This window comes from Rana temporaria, chromosome 1 (genome assembly GCF_905171775.1).
Source record: "Rana temporaria chromosome 1, aRanTem1.1, whole genome shotgun sequence".
Classification (NCBI taxonomy): Eukaryota; Metazoa; Chordata; class Amphibia; order Anura; family Ranidae; genus Rana; species Rana temporaria.
Window position 1 is genome coordinate 288,151,927 of NC_053489.1, and position 25,329 is coordinate 288,177,255.

The 25,329-nt window shown below is 41.6% G+C and overlaps 1 protein-coding gene across 3 annotated transcripts in view; it reads right to left on the bottom strand.

Annotated features, from left to right (window-relative positions):
- Positions 1-25,329, bottom strand: part of PIP5K1B (phosphatidylinositol-4-phosphate 5-kinase type 1 beta) — a 223,954-nt gene that overhangs the window by 102,284 nt on the left and 96,341 nt on the right. For all 3 annotated transcript variants that reach the window (XM_040356933.1, XM_040356941.1, XM_040356928.1), the window contains exons 2-3: positions 24,249-24,323; positions 23,608-23,679 (exon numbers count right to left, since the gene is read on the bottom strand). In XM_040356933.1, coding sequence (XP_040212867.1) covers positions 23,608-23,679 — 72 coding nt within the window. In that variant the 5' untranslated portion in view covers positions 24,249-24,323. The remainder of the gene's footprint in view (positions 1-23,607; positions 23,680-24,248; positions 24,324-25,329) is intronic.

Here is a 25,329-nt window from a genome sequence, read left to right on the forward strand (position 1 = left end):
AAAAAAAAAAACGTAATTTTTGCTTGAACATGATTGGACGATGGAAGTCAGCATAGCTTACCCATATTTACGAAGTTCTGCAACTACACTTCCAAAGTGCACAGTCTATTTGCCTTTAGTAAATCTACCCCATAGTGAAACAAGTAACAAATAGCTCTTTGCCTGCCGGGCAGGTTTGAGTTCCAGAGCATGGGCAAATTCTGAATGTCTTTCTACAACTTATTTTCCACAATGGAGAGGGCAAGAGGGGGCCTGTCCCCAATCATATTTTGTGCAGCTGAGCCTGTAGACATGAAACTGTTAACCCCTTCAGCACCTTAAAATGAATGTTACTCTAAACATGTATTTTTCTCTATGTATGTGATCATATGTGTACATTTTATAAATCTCAGTCTCTATTATTTTTATGTACTTCTTCCATCTGAAGTATCTGATTGATCCTTCCAGTCACCTTTCTTTCTTGTTCTAAACTGACCACAAAAAGCACAGAAGCTGATCTGGGTAAGGCTGGCCATACATTATACAATTTTCTTATTCAATTTCCTTTAGATTTACCTTTAACTTTGTAGTGCAAGCCGGGCCTGCCTGATTGCATACAAATTGAAAGTGTTTAGGTCTGACATCCTAATATATGGTTTTGGTAAATCTGAAGGAAAATTAAATAATGTTGTATAATGTATGACCAGCCTTAGTGAGGTCAGGTTTTATCCTTTGGCTGACCATTCAAAGGTACAGAACCTACATAAGGGATCTACAGGAATCCTGAAAGCTGCATCTTTAATAACTTAGGTCAGCCAACAAATGGGATAACTTAAAAAACGTTAGAAACTCTGCCTAATTCTAATGAGACCACACAAAAAGAAGCAGATGTTATGGTTGAGTGCCCACCCAATAGGACCATAATCACTTGCCCCTTGTATGTCATTTGTGGTTAAAGAGGAGTTCCGCACCCCCCTGCAGCTAAACATACTGTAGCTGCTGACTTTTATTTAGGACACTAACCTGTAACCTGGAATCAGATAAGTACATACTTTTGGGTGAAACTCTGCTTTAAATAGGATTTATTGATACAAATGGAGTGACATAAAATTAACCTGATCACATTATTTGGAATATTGATGTATTATGAATTTCAAAAGGTAAACAAACTTAAAAGAGAAATATGGGATTTGTTTTTTTGTTTTCCCCAGATTCATACTTACCTAGCTTGATGGCTCTAATGCCGCGTACACACGACCATTTTTAATGGTCTAGAAAAAACAACTTAACCCGATTATTGTTAAGTTGACCTTGCCTACACACGATCATGAAAAACAAAATTCTCTAGCAAAGCGCGGTGACGTACAACACGTCTGATGGCACTATAAAGGGGAAGTTCCATTCGGATGGCGCCGCCCTTGGGGCTGCTTTTGCTGATTTTGTGTTAGTAAAAGTTTGGTGAGAGACGATTGGCGCTTTTCAGTCTGTTACAGCGTGATTAATGTGCTATCTCCATTACGAATGATAGTTTTACCAGAACGAGCGCTCCCGTCTCATAACTTGCTTCTAAGCATGCGTGTTTTTTTCACGTCCACACACGGCCATTTTTTACGACGTTAAAAACAACGTGAAAATTTAGAGCATGTTCTAAATTTTTAATGGCCATTTTTTTTTTAAATGCTCTGGAGCCCACACACGATCGTTTTTAATGTCATTTTTTACATCCCGAAAAATGGTCGTGTGTACGCGGCATAAGACTGAGAACAGAGCGATCAAACACCACTGATCAACTGTTTTTCAGAGCTCCCTGAGCAGAGAGCTGGTGACTGTCAGTCTCTGGCTCTCGGCTCTGCCCCTCCCCTCGCTCACTGGAGTGCTGGGCTGTGGAGGGGACAGGAGTGGCCAGTTCAGGCTCTCAGAGGCTTGTTGCAAGGCTGAGCCAGGTGTCGGTTCAGGAATGTGGTTGGATCCCGAACATATGGTCGCTATCCTTCCCGAGCCTGGACCGGCTCGGTAATGTCAGCCGACAGCGGGCTTCTGCCCGCACTCTGCTAAAAATGGGTCACAGGAGTGCAGAACAAACTGCACTCCTGTCATCCACAGGTGAAGTGCAGCCAAACGAGCTTTGGCTGTACTTCTTCCTTAACTGATCTCATTTATATAAATACACGGTCAGTGATTTAATAAACGGATAGAACAATCAGAGTGCAATGTTATATTAAAAAACCTTTTGATGCAAACGTTGATAGTATTAGTACTTCAGAGAATCTTATTACAGTGTAGACACTGGTCTATTCTTTCCCCTTTTTTGTCCAATGAACACCTTGGCAGGCATTGCGATGAATCTGCTGTGCTTTGTTGGCAGCCAGAGGCAATAGGAAATATTGTATGGATAGAAAGAGGAATGGATTGTATTCTGTATTAACATAGCTTGGAAGCTAATTTTTTTCCCTTAGTGAAGACATGACATTGGATAGCCCAACAAAACATTTATACATACCTAATAAACAACCATGAACTACTTGAAGAAACAACAGATTAAAGTTTTGAAATGGCCTTACCAATCCCCAAACTTAAATATTACTGTAAATCTCTGCATGTATCTAAAACACATACAAGACAACCTTATGAATATTACTGAACTGGAAGTGTGCCACAATGCAAAAGCATTCCTCCCTACGGCTGTGGTAATGCCAAGAAGCCTAGCTTCAGGGTACAGAGCATACATCCAAGCTATTAAAAGCCTCCCATGATATAGTGGGGCTGATTTACTAAAACTGGAGAGTGCAAAATCTTGTTCATCTGTGCATTGTAGCCAATCAGCTTCTAACTTCAGTTTTTTTTTAACCTCCTGAGCGGTATTCCCGAGTCTGGCTCAGGGTGGAATTTCAGGACCAAAAGCCGTAACCCCGAGCCAGATTCTGGACTGCCTCGCAGTGTCCACAGGCACAAGTTACTTACCTTGTCCCTGGATCCTGCGATGCATCCCCGCTGTGTGATCGAGCAGTGTCCTCCCCGCTCGATTCACAGTGCCGACGAGCTCTGTTCCCTGCGACGTTACGACACACGGGGGCGGAGATCGGCGCCAAATTAAAAAAAGTAAATAAACACAATACATACAGTATACTGTGATCTTATAGATTACAGTACTGTATGAAAAAAGTACACCCCCCCCCCCTTTGTCCCTAGTGGTCTGTCCAGTGTCCTACATGCACTTTTATAATAAAAACGGTTCTTTCTGCCTGCAAACTGTAGATTGTTCATAGCAACCAAAAGTGTCCCTTTATGTCAAAATGGTTTTAGAGCAGCTAGAAAACAGCGATAATAAATTTTAATCACTTGCAGAATTGAGCGATAGTAATTTGTGGGAAAATTCGTCATCAAAAAATTAAAAGTAATAATTTTTATTATTATTATTATATTATTTGTTATAATTATTTATATGTATTTATTATATTATAATTTATGATTTTATGTTTCAAATTTTATTATACCCGGGATGTCTACTAGACTCTTTTTTGGACAGATTTAAGTGAGTTATTCCTAAGAATTGCAGGCCTACAATATAAAACGCAAAATTTCCATGCAAAATAATGGTACCGCTTAGGCGACTTCAAAGGATTTGTCCATATTTAATTATTTATTAATTTATATGGTTTTACCTATTTTTCATCCATACTGTAATTTTTCTATTTTTGTAATAAATAATATATTTTATACATACTTCTGTCTTGCCCCAAGGTCCGACCATCAATCACCCTTAGGATTGTTTTTTTGTTTCTACTATATACGGATGTGGCTTATGTGAGTGCTTTTCCTTGTGTATCTTGTCTCTCCCGCCCCTTCCCCTGCCCCTATATCACATTCCAGTGTTTTTTTGTTTCCATTATCTCCCTCCCTCCCTTTCCCTACTTTGATTCAATGGCACCTAAAATCTGAAATAATCATACCATCAGGGAGGTTAATTAAAGTGGTAGTAAACTCTTTACTACCACTTTTACCTACAGGTAAGCCTATAATAAGGCTTACCTGTAGGTATAAAGAATATCTCCTAAACCTGTACGGTTTAGGAGATATTCCCCTCGCAATGCACCGCTGATTGCAGTGCATAGCGGTGCATACTAGCTCATTATGCCTTTTGACTTTCAGGTGTAAAAAAAAACTGCTGCGGGTATACAACCGCTTTAAGCTTTGACAAAAAAAAACATGGAAGCTGATTGGTTTCTATGCACAGCTGCACCAGATGTACTCTCCAGTTTTATTAAATCAACACCAGTGCTCGAAAGTTTTGTGACCACTGAACAGGCATTAAGCCCTGTACACACGGCATGGAGAGGTAAGTATACACACGCTCTGGTTTCTTGGCAGGAAAACACTGGGCAGTTTTCTTGATAAGAAACTTGAAAGCCTCGTACACACGCACGGTTTACTCGGCAAGAAAGCTCTGCCAGCAGTTTTCTTGCTGTTTCTTGCCGAGAAAAACGTGCGTGTGTACGAGGCTTTAGTGTTGTCCAGTGTCTAGTGGTAGCAGATTTAATAGTATGCAAATATGGCCTTTGAGTTGATGTTTGTAAAGGATCTTTGGCGTGGCTATGGCGAATACTGGAGCTAATGGTAAGATGTGGCCTGGACAGTACCTGTTATGCAATGTGGAAGCTGTTATTTTTTATGTTTAAATGATAGATGTTCCCCCCACAGAGGTGGTTTGACCATTTTTTCACTATAAAAATCAACCAACCATTTAATTTAACCAGATATGCCCCAACCTGCAAAAGACTGTACATTTTACCCATGTAAAATACATAAGGATAGTGTTTGCATTTGCTATGTACAATAAACTCAGACTTTTAACAGCTACTGCATTATATGAGGTGGGACTTAAAATGCAGGCTAATGTGTATTCCCTCAATTCAAGCTGGCTGAGCCAGTAAAAGTAAAAATGACGGGATCCTGCTAATGATATCCACTGTTTGTGCCTACGGCATGCTAAGGACAAACTGTACAGCTATTTAAATGGAAGAATAAACAGTTGACAGGTACATTATGCACAACTCTGTCTCTAACTGAGCACTGTCATAGGATGGTGTTGTAAACATAGAAAAGTATCAAATATCCTGGCAGGGATCTGATATGAAAATGCTAGCTAAATTATTCTGAGTTCAAATACTATAAACATTCACATTCTGAAATCTCACTGATAAAAACAAATAATTATGCTTTGATCATGCAGCATATCAAAGATATGTAACATAAATAGATCCTGTCGTTACTTTACCAATATTAAACTTTAATGTAAATCAAATAATCAGTACCTACAAATTCCTGTTAGTTTTATCCAGAGCACTCTGGGGACCTTTATATTAAGCGTGCTCAGTTATGTAAATAGAAGATAAAGCATAGAAGTACTGGTGATCCCCCATCCTACTGGTAAGTTCATCAAGTATAACTAACATGGTCCATAAACTGTACAGTGCCTTGAAAAAGTATTCACACCCACTGTCATGTTACAACCAAAATTGTAAATGTATTTTATTGGGATTTTATGTGATAGACCAACACAAAGTGGCACATGATTGTGAAGTAGAAGGAAAATGATAAATGGTTTTAATAATTTTTTACAAATAAATATCTGAAAGGTGTTCTGAATTCTGAGCACTCTAATTATCTGAAAAGTGTGGTGTACATTTGTATTCAGCCCCCCTGAGTCAATACTTTGTAGAACCCCCTTTCACTGCAATTACAGCTGCAAGTCTTTTTGGGTATGTCTCTACCAGCTTTGCACATCTAGGAGGGTGACATTTTTGCCCATTCTTCTTTGCAAAATAGCTCAAGCTCTGTCAGATTGGATGGAGAGAATCTGTGAACAGCAATTTTCAAGTCTTGCCACAGATTTTCAATTGGATTTAGGTCTGGACTTTGACAGGGCCATTCTAACACATGAATATGCTTTGATCTAAACCATTCCATTGTAGCTCTGGCTGTATGGTTAGGGTCGTTGTGCTGCTGGAAGGTGAACCTCTGCCCCAGCTCAAGTGTTTTGCAGACTCTAACAGGTTTTCTTCTGAGATTGCCCTGTATTTGGCTCCATCCATCTTCCCATCAACTCTGATCAGCTTCCCTGTCCCTGCTGAAGAAAAGCATCTCCACAACATGATGCTACCACCACCATGTTTCACAGTGGGGATGGTGTGTTCAGAGTGATGTGCAGTGTTAGTTTTCTGCCACATATAGCACTTTTAGGCCAACAAGTAAAATGTTGGTCCCATCTGACCAGAGCACCTTCTTTCACATGTTTGGTGTGTCCCCCACATGGCTTCTCACAAACTTTCTTCTTGCCACTCTTCTTTAAAGGCCATATTTGTGGAGTGCGCATCTAATAGTTCTGCTGTTGTCTTGTTGACAGATTCTCCCACCTGAGCCGTGGATCTTTGCAGCTCCTCCAAAGTAACCATGGGCCTCTTGGCTGCTTCTCTGATTGATGCTCTCCTTGCTCGGTCTGTCAGTTTAGGTGGACAGCCACGTCTTGGTAGGTTTGCAGTTGTGCCACACTCTTCCATTTTCGGATGATGGATTGAACAGTGCTCTTGGTGTTTCTTGGCCTTCACAATGCTGTTTGTTCACTAAGGTTCTTTAACAAACCTCTGAGGGCTTCCCAGAACAGCTGTATTTATACTGAGATTAAATTACGCACAGCTGGATTCTATTTACTAATTAGGTGACTTCTGAAAGCAATTGGTTCCACTAGATGTTATTTAGAGATAGAGTAAAGGGGGCTGAATAAAAATACATGCCACACTTTTCATATATTTATTTGTAAATTATTTTGAAAACCATTTATCATTTTCCTTCCACTTCACAATTGTATGCCACTTTGTGTTGGTCTATCACATAATACCCCAATAAAATAAATTTACGTTTTTGGTTGTAACATGACTAAATGTTGAAAATTTTAAGGGGTATGAATACTTTTTCAAGGGAAATGTACAAGTTAACAACAGTACCGAACTGCAGACACCACTCAGTGCCTTGCGTTTATTTCCTTCAGTTAATAATTGGGCTGCCTATCAGGTCCAATTACGAGGCAGTGGCTCAGCAGTGGCTCAGCATTGTTATCTTGCCCCCGTAAGTACTGTTACTGTTACTGCCAGGTTCACCAGGTTAGAAATTTTGCAACCGATTCACATAAAATGATTAGCTTAACAAAAATGTCATGCCAAGCATACTGAAAAAAAAAAATTGGAGTTCATATATAACTTAGTAGCCATCAGTACTTTTTAAGATATGTATGGGCAGTGGGGAGCTGACTGTAAAACGTATCCGGCTCCTCACAATCAAGATGGCAGAACCTGAAACTGGAAGACCGGCAAAGAAAAGGCCCGGGTGAAGACAGTGCTGGACTCCTGGGCTGGTGGGTGTCTTTTTATTTAAAATGTCAGCAGCTACATAGTATTTGCTGATTTTTATTTTTTTACAAGACTGAAGATCCTCTTTGCTACAGTGATTGCAACTACGTAAATTGCGTAGGCGGGGATATTTATTCAAAGCCTTGTTTCTGTAATTTTCTTAATGGACTAATAGGGCTGCTATCTTAGGCTTCTTTCTATAAACGCTAGATGCTTGGCTAATTAATAGTGCGAAACGCGTCAGCTGTTTTATCCCAGTACTCTGTGCTGTGATTTGTAGTACATTTTTCCTTTTTTAAATAAAGTTTTTTTGGAGTGCGGCTGTCCATATTTTCTTTTCTACTAGAGCTTGACTTCAGCATGTTTCAGTCATAGTCCTGGATCAGGCATGCGGTAAATGAGTGTTAGAAAAGTATCAGACCTTATTATTTCTATACTCATTCTGGGTCTGTGACTCAAACAACGCTGAAGACAGAGCATCAGAATAACAGCCAAGAACTAGACTTTTCAAAAGGAGATTTCAGTAATGGTAGCCTCCATTAAACTCTCATGACAGTGGGGTTGATTTACTAAAGGGAAATCCACTCTATACTAGAAGTGCACTTATAAGGGCACTTGTAAGTGCAGACGCTGTAGATCGCTGTAGATCTGAGGGGAAGCTTGGAAATTAGGGGAAGCTCTGCTGATTTTATCATCCAATCATGTGCAAGCAAAAATGCAGTTTTTTATTTTCCTTGCATGTCCCCCTCAGATCTACAGTGACTGCACTTGTAGTGCAAAGTAGATTTGCCTTTCGTAAATAACCCCCAGTGTCCCTTTAAAGCATTTGGAAACCTGGAAAAGCAGCTGCCAGGTCATATTTGTGCTTTAATGTTATTGTAATGCATGAGCGATTACTGCATCTCTGCCTCAATTTTATAGCTATGTTTGGTCAAACTAGAAAGCATTCTACTGAAAGCAGTTCAGCTGAGAAATATTTCTGATTGGTTGCTTCAAGTCACTGTACTCTGCAGAATGTCAGTGCTCAATTCACTGCTTGACTATACAAGCCACGACATCTTCTAATTTTATGAAGAATTTCCAAGGCAATTGCACTACTAGACCATGTAAGTCACTTCAGGCTAATAGACAGCTGGAGGTCAATGCTTTAAGCATTAAAATGCAATACATTTGACATTTGTACTCCTGCAAGTTTCTGGAAACCATACAATCCTCTTTGTAGGTATGTACTTTATGGCATATACAACACTAATTTCCAAAGCTGGCAGGAGATTTTCATAACTCAGAGTGAATTGTAAATGGGCAGAGGCTGGCAAGTCTGCACCAGTGGAAAATATGTTTATCAGATGAGATATTAAAAGTCACTTAAATTTAGCTTTGTTAGTAAAGGTTGCCGTATAACAAATTGAAAGGTCATTTAGTTAGCACACTCTGTAAGTAGAATTTATCATTTAAAAGAGCACCACTGCGTGTTTATACACTCCTTATGTAATGCTCAATTCAGACATACTTAGTACAACGATTACATTCCCAAAGGTTCTTAATGACAGTGTGGCTATTTTGTACATAATAGGTTTGTGTTCCCCGTAGAAAGGGCTTTTATATGCTGCATCAAGGGACTCATGATTGGAAGGGAATTATAATGCATATGTTATTACTTACATGCTTTGTTCACTGACTACCAACATGCAGTGCTTTAACCCCTTCTCACCCAGCCTCCTTTAATAGGTTCTGTGCACCCATGGGATGGCAATGATCTGAGATCCTGTGCCCGTTGTAATTGACTGTTACAGAGCTGACATGATCGGGAGTCGGTCCTGCCATCTACCAATTTTGGGGGCCGAGAGCTGCCTTTTACAGCTTGGTCTTTGTGCTGGGAGCATACTGATGGGGTGGGGGAGGCTGTCTCCCTCGATGCCAGTGCTGTTGTGCTGGCTTAAAGTGGAACTCCACCCAAAAGGGAAGCTCCAATTGTCCCCTCACTTCCACATTTGGCACTTTTTGTGGGGGAGCGGGTACCTGGTTTTGACAGGTACCAACTCGCACTTCCGGGTAAGATTGCTACAGCAATCTCTGAGGATGTCCGGCCCCTCCTCCTCCCCCCCACATCCTTCTGAGACACACACAGGTCCGAGAAGACAGAGGGGACCATTCAGAAAGCGCAGCTTCACTGCCGGTTTCCCTTAGTGAAGGTGCCGTCAACTGCACCCGAAGCCAGCTGAAGAATCGTCTCGGGGGGGCGACATCGCTGGATGCCTGGACAGGTAAGTGTCCTTATACTAAAAGTCAGCAGCTACAGTATTTTTAGCTGCTGGCTTTTATTTTTTTGCCCAGACTGCAACTCCTTTTTAAGCTGGGTGTACAGGTTCTGCTTGTTTTTTCGGTCAACCAGCAGGTTGAACGTATAAAAAAAAACTGACAGATACCCACATCAACACAACGATGTGTGAAATATTCCAAGCCATCTGGGGACTTTGATACTTTGGACTATTTTGGCTTGGTTTTATTTATATTGATTATCAATCTTAAATTTTCAACTTTTTCACATATTAGCGCAACTATAATCGTTTTTCTATGTAATGATGTGTGAAATGGGGATCTCTCCCACTCTGCTTTTGTATTCCGAAAGAGCGGGACTCTCCCACTACCCTCCCCTTATGGTGGTGGGGCAACCATAATGTTTTATTTGCAAAGTCTCCGAAAAAAAGCATGTATCGCAACAGCTCACTTTAAAAACTGTCTGTATATGCAGAACACTGGGGGCTTTCCAGAAGCATTTAAATAAATGTGGTCACACCAGTTGCAGGGTCAAACTGTGCTTCAATAGTGATGTTCATGAAATATGATGAACTGCTGCTCTCCACTTTTTCCTAGTGTGGCTGAAGTGACCATGAGCTTATAGCAGAAGGGAATGCAGCCATCGTAAGGATTACTGAGCTGGCCAGTTCTGCTTTCCCAGAAATGTTATATTGGTGAAAGTAGAGCTCCAGCCAGGACTTTTTTCTAGTTTTACATAAATTATAGAAGGATTAGAATATCTGTCAGGATTCAACTGCTATCCCACTGGGGAGTTTTTCTCTCTGTACCTGCAAGGTGACCGTTGTCATCAGTATAGAAAGGTAGGGCAAATTCAACATTTTATGGTTGCCATCAGAGCAGGAGGTGAACAAATATCTCCCAAAGGAGACATGTATTCCAGTGACAAAATACAACCAAAGATGGGATCTCCACAGCAATAAAAACCTAAAAAAACAGCTTCTCACCGGGATTTCTCAACTGGAAAAATAAATAAAATGGGTAAAAAGAGTCTATAGCAACCACATTTTTTGTTCTATTTCAGTAGCAAATAAAAGCTATATCCTGGCTGGTTGCTATTAGCAACAACTTCAGTTTGTTAGGCCTCGTACACATGACAGTTTTCCTCGACAGAATCCATCAAGAAACTTGGTGGCAGAGCTTTTTTGCCGAAGAAACCGGCCGTGTGTATGTTTTTCATCAAGGAAACTCGAGGAACTCGACGAGGAAAAAAGAGAAGAAGTTCTCTTTTTCCTCGTCGGGAGTCTCAACTTCCTCTTCGTGTTTCTCGTCAGGCTGGTTTTCGACGAGAAACATGATCGTGTGTATACTAAGAAACCCACGCATGCTCAGAATAAAGTATGAGACTGGAGCGCACCTTCGGTAAAAGTAGCGTTTGTAATGGAGATAACACATTTTTCACGCTGTAACAGTCTGAAAAGTGTAAATCGTCTCTTACCAAACTTTTACTTAACCCCCCTGGCGATATTCCCGAGTCTGACTCGGGGTTACATTTCTGTGCTGCGATCGGTAACCCCAAGTCAGACTCGGGCTCGCCTCGCAGAATCCACAGGCTTGGTTTACTTACCTTGTCCCTGGATCCAGCGATGCCACCGCGCTGTGTGAGCGAGCGGGAGCTCGCTCGATTCACACAGTGCCTCTGTGTGCCGCCGATCTCCGTTCCCTGCGACGTTACAACGCACGGGGGCGGAGAACGGCGGCAAATTCAAAAATGTTAACAAACGCCTTACATACAGTATACTGTAATCTTATAGATTACAGTACTGTATGTAAAAAATACACACCCCCCTTGTCCCTAGTGGTCTGCCCAGTGTCCTACATGTTCTTTTATAAAATAAAAACTGTTCTTTCTGCCTGCAAACTGTAGATTGTCCATAGCAACCAAAAGTGTCTTTTTATGTCAAAAATGGTTTTAGAGCAGCTAGAAAACAGCGATAATAAATGATAATCACTTGCAGAATTGTGCGATAGCGATTTGTGGGGAAATTCGTCATAAAAAAATAAAAGTAATGACAGCGACAATTCTGTAACTGAGCAAATTTCAGTGATTTTGAGTTGATTACATTATTGAATAATTTTTATTATAATTATATTATTACTTGTTATAATTATTTATAATTATTTATTATATTATAATTTATAATTTTGTTTTTAAAAAAAAATCATACCCGGGATGCCTACAAGACTCTTGTTTGGTCAGATTTAAGTGAGTTATTCCTAAAAATTACAGGCATACAGTATAAAACGCCAAATTTCCTTGCAAATAATGGTACCGTTTTCAGCACCTTTTTTCTGAAATAATCATACCGCCAGGGAGGTTAACACGCAGTAACATGAGATTAGCAAAAGCAGCCCCAAGGGTTGTGGCAGAACTTGAACTTCCCCAGCCATTGTATGTGTTGTACGTCACCGCGTTTGAGAACGAGGAGATTTGGTCTTGACCGTGTGTACGCAAAGAAAGCTTGTCAAGTTTCTCGACAAGCCTAACAAGGAACTCGTCGAGGAAAACGATGTGTCTTTTCCGACGAGTTCCTCGGTCGTGTGTACGAGGCCTTAGTTTCTTAAAAGCAGTCCCCAGTTTATTGTTTTTACACAAAATTGCATAAATTGTATTAATTTATTTTATTGTTGCTCTATCCATAATTACAATGTAGCATTCCAAAATATAGACACCTAGAACAACACTGTAATCCAACACACCTGATTGTGACAATATGTCTTCAAGCTTGTTTTTGTTGGGTCAGCGACTAAAAAAGTACAGAAGCCAGTGAGTGCCAGGAAACTAGCATTTTACAAATGAGGTCAGAAATGGCAAGTTTCCAACCAAGTACAGTGTGGCTCTAGGTCTAGAATACAAGGAGCTCCACGGGGATCAAAGTGACAATTAGCACATTTACTTACAAGCAACATAAGGTGAAGGCAAAACGCTGCAGCTGTTACCTTTTTGTACCAGATACATTTTGACGTTTGAAAGGTGTGCTAAATTTAAAACGTACATTTTTTTCCATTGCAAGCAGTAAATTCACAACTGTCATTTTTACAGAACAGATACTTAGGCCTTGTTTACACTTGCCGTGCTCATTCAAGAGTGATCCAAGAGTGAACGCTTTTCAGAGAGCATCTGACAGGTGGTGAGAGTGCAGGGTAGTTACAGCGGGGCTCCATTCACTTGAAGGGTTGCATTTAGTGAGTGGTAGTGTCCACCAAACACAACAGGGGGATGTATAATTCCTGCTGCAGACGTTAAAACAAAGCATCGCGGCCACAGCATGTGCCCCCCGCCCCCCAGCTGTTTCCTTCAAGCTAAAGGGGGGCAGTTAAGGGGTAGAAAAACAAAAACATTGCTCAAATGTGTGTTTTTACCACCCTCCAACCACCAGTATAAACAAGCCTTTACAAAAACCTAACTATATCTATTCTTACAAATGTTCTCTCCCTCCTCCTCCTCCTACTTATTCTGCCTAATCTTTATACAAAAAGATCTGCATACTTACATATTTTTAGTCCGGTTCGGTCCAGTTACATGATCCCACAGCCTTGGCTCCTCTGTGTCAGTGATCGCTTAAGGGAAAGACGGAAGCTCCGATAACGTTTGTGTTATGGGAGCCTATGGGTAACGTTACGACTCCCAGAATTCAGAGTCTTGTCAATCTCTCCTTTATGCAGAGCTGCAGGATCACATGACGGGGTCAGAGTGGACTAAAAGCACAGTAGGTATTTTTTATAGGGGGGTCATTTTTAACAATAGATGTAGTTTGTTTTCTTCCACTTTAAGCAGAACTAAACCCTCCTCTGCTTTACAGCCAAGGAAGCTGTCATCTTAGCCCCTGTTTGAACGGCAGCTCCCACATGTGTTCAGTTATGATACAGGCAACTGTGGCAGTTTCAATTCTCGGCATGCCTTGAATGTAACTTTTTTGAAAAAACAGCTAAATCTAAGAGCCAGTTCACACAGGGGCAACCTGTCAGGCCTTGTACACACGGCCGAGGAACTCGGCGGGCGAAACACATCGTTTTCCTCGTCGAGTTCTTGTTAGGCTTGTCGAGGAACTCGACGAGCCAATTTTCTCCATTCCCGTCGAGGAAAAAGAGAACATGCTCTCTTTTTGGCTCGACGAGTTCCTCGGCAGTTTCCTCGATGAAAAATGTACACACGACCGGTTTCCTCGGCAAAAAAACTCTCCCACCAAATTTCTTGATGGATTCTGCCGAGGAAACTGGTCGTGTGTACGAGGCCTCAGGCGACTCAGCCACCTGACAAGTCGCGTTCCGCTCTATTCAATGGAATCGGTCTAAGTCGCTCTGACTTTGAAAAAGGTTCCTGTACGACTTTGGGGGCGACTTGCATTGACTTCAATACAGAAGTAATTTTGCAAGTTGCCTCTCAAGTCGTCTTGAGATCGCCTTGCCGAGTCGCCCCCAAAGTCGTCCCGCCCGTGTGTGAACCGACTCTGAAGCCTCGTACACACGACCGAGGAACTCGACGGGCGAAACACATCGTTTTCCTCGTCGAGTTCCTTGTTAGGCTGTCGAGCAAGCCAATTTTCTCCATTCCCGTCAAGGAAATAGAGAACGTGCTCTCTTTTTGGTTCGTCGAGTTTCTCGACAGTTTCCTCGACTAAAATGTACACACGACCAGTTTCCTCGGCAAAAAAATATCTCCCAGCAAGTTTCTTGCTGGTTTTTGCCGAGAAACTCGGTCTTGTGTACGAGGCCTGAGAGTTTAGCTCTGCTTTTAGGGTGACCTCCATATTTCTGCACTAGAAAAACACATGTAATCCCTAGGGCACATATAAAAATATTTGTTTTCTATGTGCTCTGTTCACACCGCAATGCTGTGCAGCACGGAAAAATGCAGCATGTCATCGCACAGTAGTGCAACAGATTGTGCTGCTGTGCAGAGACACAAATGAAAAAAAGAGATATAAAGAAAAACAAGCAGTGCATTGCACTGAAATATGTATCGCACTGCTCCCTGCCAAAGCTGGCACTGACCATTTTTATGGCATGCTCTTTATTACAGAAGAACATGCTATGTCTATTCTGCAATAAAATAAACATACTTGCCTTTTAGAAGCATACAGCTCTCCTCCGCTCAAGGCGTCCCCCTATCTCCCAGAGTCCCAGAGCTATCCTCACTCCAAGCATACCACAAAAAAGGTAAGTTGGCCGTACACCAATGGCATACAAAAAATGTCAAACTGTATTCAAGCAATAGCCACAGCCATAGTCCAGCCCATAACCACCTGCTCTAATTCGCTTTACTGTCTTTGGTAATTGCACATTCCTGGAAATGGCTCTATAATAAGTGGGTGCTGCAGTGACTGCCAGCTAGGAACCAGTAAGGTTAAAACATGTATCTCCAGTACACCACGGAGATCTCTAAAACAGTATCTGCAAGTGTACTGAGGCTGTGATGTGATCACATCAATAAACTTTTTGATGTAATTTTAAAGTGATTGTAACGGTAGTTATTCTTTTTTTAAACATATACTTTTTGCACAGAGCAGCCCCGATTCTCTTTTTCTGGGGTCCCCTGCTGACACTCCTGGCTCCTCCCCCCTTCCAAGAGCCCCATAGCAAGCAGCTTGGCCCTCGTGTGGGCTTGATCCCAAGCCGGGCTCTGTGTGTCCATTGACACATACACATTTCGGCTAGGTACCGCCCCCTAGTTAGGCCTTACAGGCTGTAATTGACAGCAGCAGGAACCAATGGCCCTGTTGCTGCCTCAATGTTCACTGAGGAAAGAGATAAGAGAGAGCCGATGCTCCCAGGCACAGAGCTGGATTTTCAACTTTACAACCATTTTAAGGATCCATGGTGTGCTGCCAATACATGCCTTATCCCATCCCCATAAGATAATATTTAAAACTGAAACCAGAGACATCACTAACAGAAAATGACCTTTGCACAGGTCATAAAAACCACTCCTTGTTTTCTTTCAGATGTCAAAAGAATGACCATATTAATAATTACAGCCTGCAGGATGATCTTGTTTAAGTTCTTAAGCCCTACGATTCATGAAAGATAATAAAAACATGACAATTGCTCGGTTCATAACCTCCGCCCCTGGCTTTCTTGCCAAGTGTATTAATCCAAGGAAAATGAATCACAATCAGAAAATGTCAAGCGTCAAATATATTAGGAACCTAAACTAATGTACAAAATCCCTGTTTACATATAAGGTCATTCATTCTTTATAAATGTCTGGGATCAATTAGGGTAATCCAAAAGACTTCCATAACCTGCAGAACTAATACTGGCTACTGTATTATTAAATATCGGAAAATATATTCAACAAGTCAGGCCCCGTACACACGACCAGTTTCCTCGGCAGAATTCAGCTTCCGACCGAGTTTCTGGCTGAATTCTGCCGAGGAAACTGGTCGTGTGTACACTTTCGGCCGAGGAAGCCGACGAGGACCTCGGCGAGGAAATAGAGAACATGTTCTCTATTTCCTCGTTGTTCTATGGGAGCTCTCGCCCCGCCGAGCTCCTCGGCGGCTTCAGTGCTGAACTGGCCGAGGAACTCGATGTGTTTGGCACGTCGAGTGTACGAGGGCTAAGGCTTCATTTCCATGGACGTTTTTACAGCCACTTTTCTGAGCGTTTTTTGCAGCTTAAAACGGCTCTCCATGTTAGTCTATGGCCCCTTCCCCCACCATGACGTTTTTGAGCTGTAGATGGCTGAGCCGTTTTTAAGCTGCAACAAAAAAAACAGGACCAGTGCGTTCTGAAGCTCCGGTGTTAGAGCTGTAAAAACGCCAGACGTTAGAAAACGCTCAAAAACGCTAAAAAATGCTCAAAAACTTGCAAAAACTCTTAAAAACGCACAAAAACGCTACTGCAGCGTTTTTGAGCTCCAGCTAAAAAACAAAAAAAACATGGACAGGCGTTTTTAACCGCTTAACGACCGCCGTTAACGACAGAATGGCACGTACAGGCAGATGGACGTACATGTACGTCCCTGCCTTTCTGCGGGTCGGGGGTCCGATCGGGACCCCCCCCCCGGTACATGCGGCAGTCGGAAATAGTCGGGGAGCTATCCGGGATGAGGGCGCGGCTATTCGTTTCTAGCGTTTCTATCCCCTCGCGATCGCTCCCCGGAGCTGAAGAACGGGGAGAGCCGTATGTAAACACGGCTTCCCTGTGCTTCACTGTGGCGGCGCATCGATCGTGTGTTCCCTTTTATAGGGAAGACACGATCGATGACGTCACACCTACAGCCACACCCCCCTACAGTTGTAAACACACACTAGGTGAAACATAACTCCTTCAGCGCCCCCTGTGGTTAACTCCCAAACTGCAACTGTCATTTTCACAATAAACAATGCAATTTAAATGCATTTTTTGCTGTGAAAATAACAATGGTCCCAAAAATGTGTCAAAATTGTCCGAAGTGCCCGCCATAATGTCGCAGTCACGAAAAAAAACGCTGATCGCCGCCATTAGTAGTAAAAAAATAAATAAAAAATGCAATAAAACTATCCCCTATTTTGTAAACGCTATAAATTTTGCGCAAACCAATCGATAAACGCTTATTGCGATTTTTTTACCAAAAATAGGTAGAAGAATACCTATCGGCCTAAACTGAGGGAAAAAAATGTATATATGTTTTTGGGGGATATTTATTATAGCAAAAAGTAAAAAATATAGATTTTTTTTCAAAATTGTCGCTCTATTTTTGTTTATAGCGCAAAAAATAAAAACCACAGGTGATCATATACCACCAAAAGAAAGCTCTATTTGTGGGGGAAAAAGGACGCCAATTTTGTTTGGGAGCCACGTCGCACGACCGCGCAATTGTCTGTTAAAGCGACGCAGAGCCAAATCGCAAAACCAGGCCTGGGCATTTAGCTGCCTAAAGGTCCGGGGCTTAAGTGGTTAAGCTGTAAAAAGGCTAAAAAAAGTGGCTGTAAAAACGTCCAAGGAAATGAAGCCTAAATGTTATCCTGAACAAAGGTCACTCACTGTTGGCTAAAATAGGTCAGTTTTGGCAATGATTGTCTGTTGCCTGTTCTCTACCTGTGTGCCAAACCCCAGCTAAAAAATCTGTATGTGTCTATGGCCCCGTACACACGACCAGTTTCCTCGGCAGAATTCAGCTTCCGACCGAGTTTCTGGCTGAATTCTGCCGAGAAACCCGGCCGTGTGTACACTTTCGGCCGAGGAAGCCGACGAGGAGCTCGGCGAGGAAATAGAGAACATGTTCTCTATTTCCTCGTTGTTCTATGGGAGCTCTCGCCCCGCCGAGCTCCTCGGCGGCTTCAGTGCTGAACTGGCCGAGGAACTCGATGTGTTTGGCACGTCGAGTTCCTCGGCCGTGTGTACGGGGCCTATCTGTAAGATACACTGGGTGTATTTACTAAAGGCATATAGACTGTTCACTTTACAAGGGAAGCTGCACTTTGCAAGGGAATTTTCCCCAGAGCTTAGTGAAGATTTGCTGACTTTAATCAGCCAATCAGGTGCAAGCAAAAATGCAGTTTTTTTTCCTTTGGAAACTTGTTCTTTCCAAAGTAAAATTTCACCACATTTGCTTAGTTCTGGGGAGAAATCCCTTGCAAAGTGAACAACCTATTTGCCTTCAAGAAATCAACCCCATTGCTTACAAGCTATGCATTGTGGTATGCTACATCGCCAAAATAGTGCTGGTACTTCTTTTATGTGTTGAGAAATGCGTTAGTAGCTTATTTAAATGAATGGTCTGCCTCAATGCATAAAAAAGCATGCATTAAATCATAGGCTTTACAGAATACAAAGTTTAACCACTTCAATACCAGGCACTTATATACCTTCCTGCCCAAGCCAGTTTTCAGCTTTCAGCGCTGTCACAATTTGAATGTACACTGTACCCAAACAAATTTTTTATCATTTTGTTCCCACAAATAGAGCTTTCTTTTGCTGGTATTTGATCACCTCTGCGATTTTTATTTTTTGCGCAACAAATAAAAAAGGAGCAAAAAAAAAATTTTTTTTTAAATTGTTTCTGTTAACTTTTTTTGTAAATAAGTACCCTTTCTTCTTCAATGACAGGCACTGATATGGCTGCACTGACGGGCACTGATAAGGCGGCACTGAAGGGCACGATGAGGTGGCACAATGAGGTGGCACTGATGATGGCCACTGATAGGCGGCACTGATAGGTGGCACTCGTATGCGGCACTGATGGGCACTCATAGGCGGCACTGATGGGCATTCATAGGTGGCACTGATGGGCACTCATAGGTGGCACTGATGGGCACTCATAGCTGGCACTGATGGGTACTTATGGGTGGCACTGATGGGTGGCACGGACAGGCACTGATGGGCACAGATGAGCTCTGGTAGGTGGCACTGATGGACACTAGTGGGTGGCATTGCTGAGCATCACAAATTTTGTTTGTGCCATGATGGTGCCAGTCAGTGCCCATTTGTGGGCACTGATTGGCATATGTTATGCACACATTTGTACAGCGGCTGTTATCCTGCTGGACGTCAATAGACGTCCAGTCAGGATAACACAACCAGTTCCTGGACATCAATATGCAATTGACCGGGTGGGAAGTGGGTAAAGAGGCTCTAATGCCACGTACACGCGATCGGAATTTCCGACAAGAAAACCGTGGATTTTTTTCAGACAGAATGTTGGCTCAAACTTGTGTTGCATACACACGGTCACACAAATGCTGTCGGAAATTCCAACCGTCAAGAACACAGTGATGTACAACACTATGGCAAGCCGAGAAAAAATTAAGTTCAATGATTCCGAGCATGCGTCAAATTGATTCCGAGCATGCATAGGATTTTTGAGTGTCGGAATTGCATACAGACAAACTTTTGCCATTGGAAAAATTGGGAAACCAGCTCTCAAATTTTTTGTGTCGGAAATTCCGACAGCAAATGTCAGATGGAGCCTACACTCGGTCGGAATATCCGACCAAAGGCTTACATCGAACATTTGTTGTCGGAAATTCCGACCGTGTGTACGCGTCATAAAAGTTTATTTCATTCAGGAACAGAAACACTTTTAGCCATTCAACTGTATAAAACAATTGCTAACACCCCTAATCATTTTTCCCCCTAATCTTTCTTCACATGTTCCTCCTTTTTATACCTGCACTATTTGTTATGTACAGTATATTATTTCCTTTGATTAATGTTGTTACCTTTTTTCTGTTTCAATAATTTGTATTAGTTTTACAAAATAGGGTAATACAATTTAGTATATGTTTTTACATCAAGAATGGAAAGAGCCGTTCACACGGGCGCGACTCGTCAGGGGACTTAGTCGCCTGACAAGTCGCGCTCCGCTCTGTACTATGGAACCATTCTAATAGGAGTGACTCAAGTCGCTCCGACTTAGAAAAAGGTTCTTGTACTACTTTGGGACGACTTCAGGGCGACTTGTATTGACTTCAATACAGAAGTCATTTTGCAAGTTGCCTCTGAAGTCGTAGGCAGATCGCCTTGCCGAGTCGCTCGGCAAGTCGTGCTGCCCCAGTGTGAACCGGCTCTTAAGGCATACAATAGTATCAAAATCAAGGGGTACCAGTAAAGTCCCATATCTCAATCTAGTAGTACTCCCAACCGATGAGCTATCCGGGGACAGTCCACAGTTTCAATAACCACCAGTTTTGAAGGGCGAACAAACACGCATATTAAAAAAAAAGAGGGAAAAGCAAACGCATGAACTACAATGAAGACCGTCTGAAGCTCTATGCAGAGGAGGAAGGCCAGCTTGCACCAGTCCTTCCACTGCTCTGTCCAGTGAGTATAATCCTTTTCCAGGCATCAACCAGAAGCGAGGGACTAACCCAGGGGTACAAACCCAGAGTGATCCCATCAAAAATATTATTAACAATGTCAATTCAAAGATATAACAGGTTCCATAAGTCGGGATACAGGACCCGTCCTTATTATCGAGAACAATTTAGAAAGAAAGTCTCAAAAGAGCAAAAGCGGGAAAAGAAGAGAAGGGGAAGAAGGTTTTGTTACCGTTTATTAAAACTTTGTAAAACTTGCAGCCATTTTATACGACAATACCAACAAATATGAAAAAATTGGTCCCATTGGAACACAGCTTTCCTTCCTTCTGACTTTAACCACCTAAGTCCCGGACCAAAATGCAGGTAAAGGACCAGGCCCCTTTTTGCAATTCGGGACTGCGTCGCTTTAACTGATAATTGCGCTGTCGTGCGACGTGGCTCCCAAACAAAATTGGCGTCCTTTTTTCCCCACAAATAGAGCTTTCTTTTGGTGGTATTTGATCACATCTGCGGTTTTTATTTTTTGTGCTATAAACAAAAATAGAGCGACAATTTTGAAAAAAATGCAATATTTTTTACTTTTTGCTATAATAAATATCCCCCAAAAATATATATATAAAAAAAAAATTTCCTCAGTTTAGGCCGATACGTATTCTTCTACATTTTTTTGGTAAAAAAAAATCGCAATAAGCGTTTATCGGTTGGTTTGCGCAAAATGTATAGCGTTTACAAAATAGGGGACAGTTTTATTGCATTTTTAGTAATTTTTTTTTTTTTACTACTAATGGCGGCGGTCAGCGATTTTTTTCGTGACTGCGACATTATGGCGGACACTTCGCACAATTTTTACACATTTTTGGGACCATTGTCATTTTCACAGCAAAAAATGCATTTAAAATGCATTCTTTATTGTGGAAATGACAGTTTCAGTTTGGGAGATAACCACAGGGGGCGCTGAAGGGGTTATGTTTCACCTAGTGTGTGTTTACAACTGTAGGGAGGTGTGGCTGTAGGAGTGACGTCATCGATTGTGTCTCCCTAAAAAGGGGATGACACGATCGATGCAGCCACCACAGTGAAGCACAGGGAAGCCGTGTTTACACGCGGCCCTCCCTGTTCTTCAGTTCCGGGGACCGATCGCGGGACCCCAGCAGCGATCGGGTCCGCGGGTCTCGCGGTCCCGGTCCCGGAGCTTCGGACCCATGGCTGGGTAGATTTAAAGGACATACCGGTACGTCATCTGCCCAGCCGTGCCATTCTGCCGACGTATATCGTTGTGCGGCGGTCGTTAAGTGGTTAATAAATCCCTACTACTTGTATGACTTACTCATACATCCCAAAAATTTCCACATTTGTAAACCCCAACTTTGAATTTCCTCTCCAGCATTCCTCCCTATCCATATTTTTTTTGTATTCTATCTTGTAACTTGTTATTTGTTACTCAGGGGTTGATTTACTAAAGGCAAATAGACTGTGTACTTTGCAAAGTCCAGTTGCTCTCTGCAAGTGCAGTTGCTCCAGAGCTTAGTAAATGAGGTAAAGCTTCACTTTGCAAAGAGTACCTAACCATGTGCAAGGAAAATAAAAAAAATGCATTTTTGATGGCACATGATTGGATGATGGAAGTCAGCAGAGCTTCCCCTCATTTACTAATCTCTGGAGCAACTGCTCTTCCAGAGTGCAACTTCACTTTGCAAAGTGCACAGTGTATTTGTCTTTAGTAAATCAACCTCATAACGTCTATTTTACCAATATTGATTATGCATTTGATTGTTAAATTGTTCTTTCTTATCATATGTAAATAATATTGTAATTTTTTTCCTTCTATATTTTAAACCCAATAAAAATGTATTAGACAAAAGCAAAATTAGCCACCAATAAAGAAACTAGTAGCATGTCTTATTTTGTATTACTAGGATTAATCAACTGTCTCCACATACTTCTGATATGTTTATACAGTAAAAACTTGCATTATTCGTTCCAGAAACATGCTTGTAATCCAAAGCACTTGTATATCAAAGCGCATTTCCCCATAAGAAATAATGGAAACTCAAATGATTCGTTCCACAACCAATTATTCATAAGTCCTTCCATTTATAGTCTATATAAAAAGATTATAGCAATGTATTATTGGTTGTGTAATCATAAAATGTCCATCCACAAATGGAAGCCTCCATATAGGGGATTAGAAGCAAAATCCAGCAGGAGCTCCAGAGTATAAAGGACAAGTGTAGCAATATGTTGCTGAATGTTGTACCTTCATTAAATGTTGCTACACTTAGGCTGCATTCACACCTGAGCGTCGTTCGTTCGCGCGTATTCATGCTTATTTGCGCGTTTGCATACAGCGTCGTCCGACGTTTTTGTACTTCGACGTTTTTTATTTTAGCCAATAGGAAAAATTATCATCTTTTCATCACTTGTTGCTATGTTAGTAGATTTTTTTAATCTTCTGCCTGGGTGAAATGTTCTATTGATTAAAGCGACAAAACGCCCGTAGCAAACGCTCGTTGTTGCGCAAGTCGCTTGAATCGAGCGTTTCCATTACTTTCTATGGGAAATGGAAACGCTCAAAAACGACCAAACCGCCCGATACGCGCAACAAAAAAGGGTCCGGAACTTGTTTGAGCTTCAGTCGTTCGGCGTCAGGTGTATTGGAGTGCAGATGTGAACCATCTCCATAGGGAATAATGTATTTTTTCCCCTTTGAGCGTCGCGATTCAGGCGACAAAACGCTCAGGTGTGAATGCAGCCTTAGAGGCGCCTCTCTTCTCTTTTAAACTCAGTTGTGACATGACGCTACTTGTATATCAAGACATCGCTTTATTAAAAAATGTAGCTTGTCTTGCAAAACGCTCTCAAACCAAGTTACTCTCAAACCAAGGTTTTATTGTATGCTGCTTTTCTTGGCATACGTAAACAATTTTATACCTGTACCTTACTAAAGACTTATTCAAAGTACGGGTGAACAAAAATGCTGTAGCCAGGTGATTTTGATTCAAAAATATATATCATGAAAATTCACAATAAAACAAAAAAACAGCATATAAAGCCACATATTCATTACCCTCTTTGCAGAAAACAAGTTCTAAAGCAAGCAGGTGATCAGTAATAATAAACTGCATGCCGTACACTGAAAACTGGTGTCTTATCCCACATACCTTTTTGTACGTTTTCTCCCCATTCGTTTTTTCACCTGTTGCATTTCCATTTTCATTAGCTGCTGCAGACATCTGCGCAAGAAAGAGTCTCCAGTTATTCGGCTGAACAATTACGCAGACAGATTTCTCTTCTTTAGCTGCTCGTCTGCATTCTTACCTTCATTGTTTTGAACCATCCCATAACGGCAAGGTCCTGGATTTCGTGAACGAGGCAGCTTATTACAGGCAAAGCTTTTCTGCTTAGAGTATGCAATGCTTTCTGCAGCTTTGGCTGAGATTTCATAACAATTAAACTGCTTAGAATTTGACCCCAAATCTCCTCAGTTCTCTGTTTTTTTGGCTCAGTTTAAAAGGGTAAGAAACCCAGAGGGATTTATTCATTTTATAATGTTACAATGAGGCCAGCGCATGCTGAAACGTTACACTAATGCTCCTTTTGGCTGTAAATCGAGCTTTAACACCATTTCAAATGACATGCGTTCGAAATAAACCGCAGTCTTATAAGGGATACGATGTGCTCAATTTACACTGAAAAAGACAACTCTGCAAAAATACAGCAGTCAAGTTCCCGAAACTTGACTCTAGAGCCCACATGTACAGATGGCACAGCGACTATTCTACCAAGGAACAAAGAGAAATACCTTTACTTAGTTGTAAGTCATCTGGAGCCGAGGTCAATGAGTTCTCTGTTCATTTATGCAGCTAGTCCCAAGATTCTGAAAGGAAAAAAAAAATTATTGACTAATTTGAAACCTGTTTAAAGTAACACTTGTAAAATATAAATTTTCGTAAAAAAAAATATGTGCCTATGATAAAAATATTACACTGTGTAATGTGTAAGAACAATAAAACATGCATGATATAAAAAAGAAAATAACATGGCCATGTGCATAAAATGGCTCTCAAAAAATAACTATGATCTTTAAACATATGGACAATAATCACAAGGCTCAAGAGCTCACAAGGGGCCACCGATCACAACATTATCTTGCATATGTACCACTACTACTTAAAGTAGTAAAGGCAGAAGGCTTTTTACCTTGCATTCTATGCAGTAAGGTACTAAGCCTTCTGCGTCCAGCTCCTCCTGCAGTCCCCCTTTATACCTGAGTCCTATTTCGATCAAGCGAAAGAGCCAAGGCTCTCTCTGCTCTCTCCATCCTCATTGGCTCAAATACAAATACATACATTGGCTCCCGCTGCTGTCAAGCTCTCTCTGCTCTCTCCATCCTCATTGGCTCAAATACAGCCATTGGCTCCCGCTGCTGTCAATCACAGCTAGTGCAGAGGGAGCGGGGGGCCTTCTCTTTGTGTCTTATGGACTCACAACGCGGGGCTCAGGAGCGAGCACGTCCAAGTGCCCAAAAAACAGGGGCTTGCTATGGGGCACTTGATGTAGGGGAAGAGCCAGAAGTTGCTGCGGTGGACCTGAGAAGAGGAGGATCAAGGCTGCTCTGTGCGAAACCATTACATAGAGCAGGTAAGTATAACACGTTTGTTACTTTAATTTAAAAAAAAAATCTTTACAATCACTTTCAGTTGGAAAATTTCAAGTCTATGGCCCCTTTCACACATGCGGACCGTTCGTTTAATCAGTTCAGTCACTGTTTTTCAGGAAAAATGGATGAAGATTACATCAGTCTGTCATCATTTTTTTTACATCTGCCAGCTAGAGTCCTTAAAGCGGAGCTCCACCTAAAAGGGAGAGCTCTGCTTGTTTGC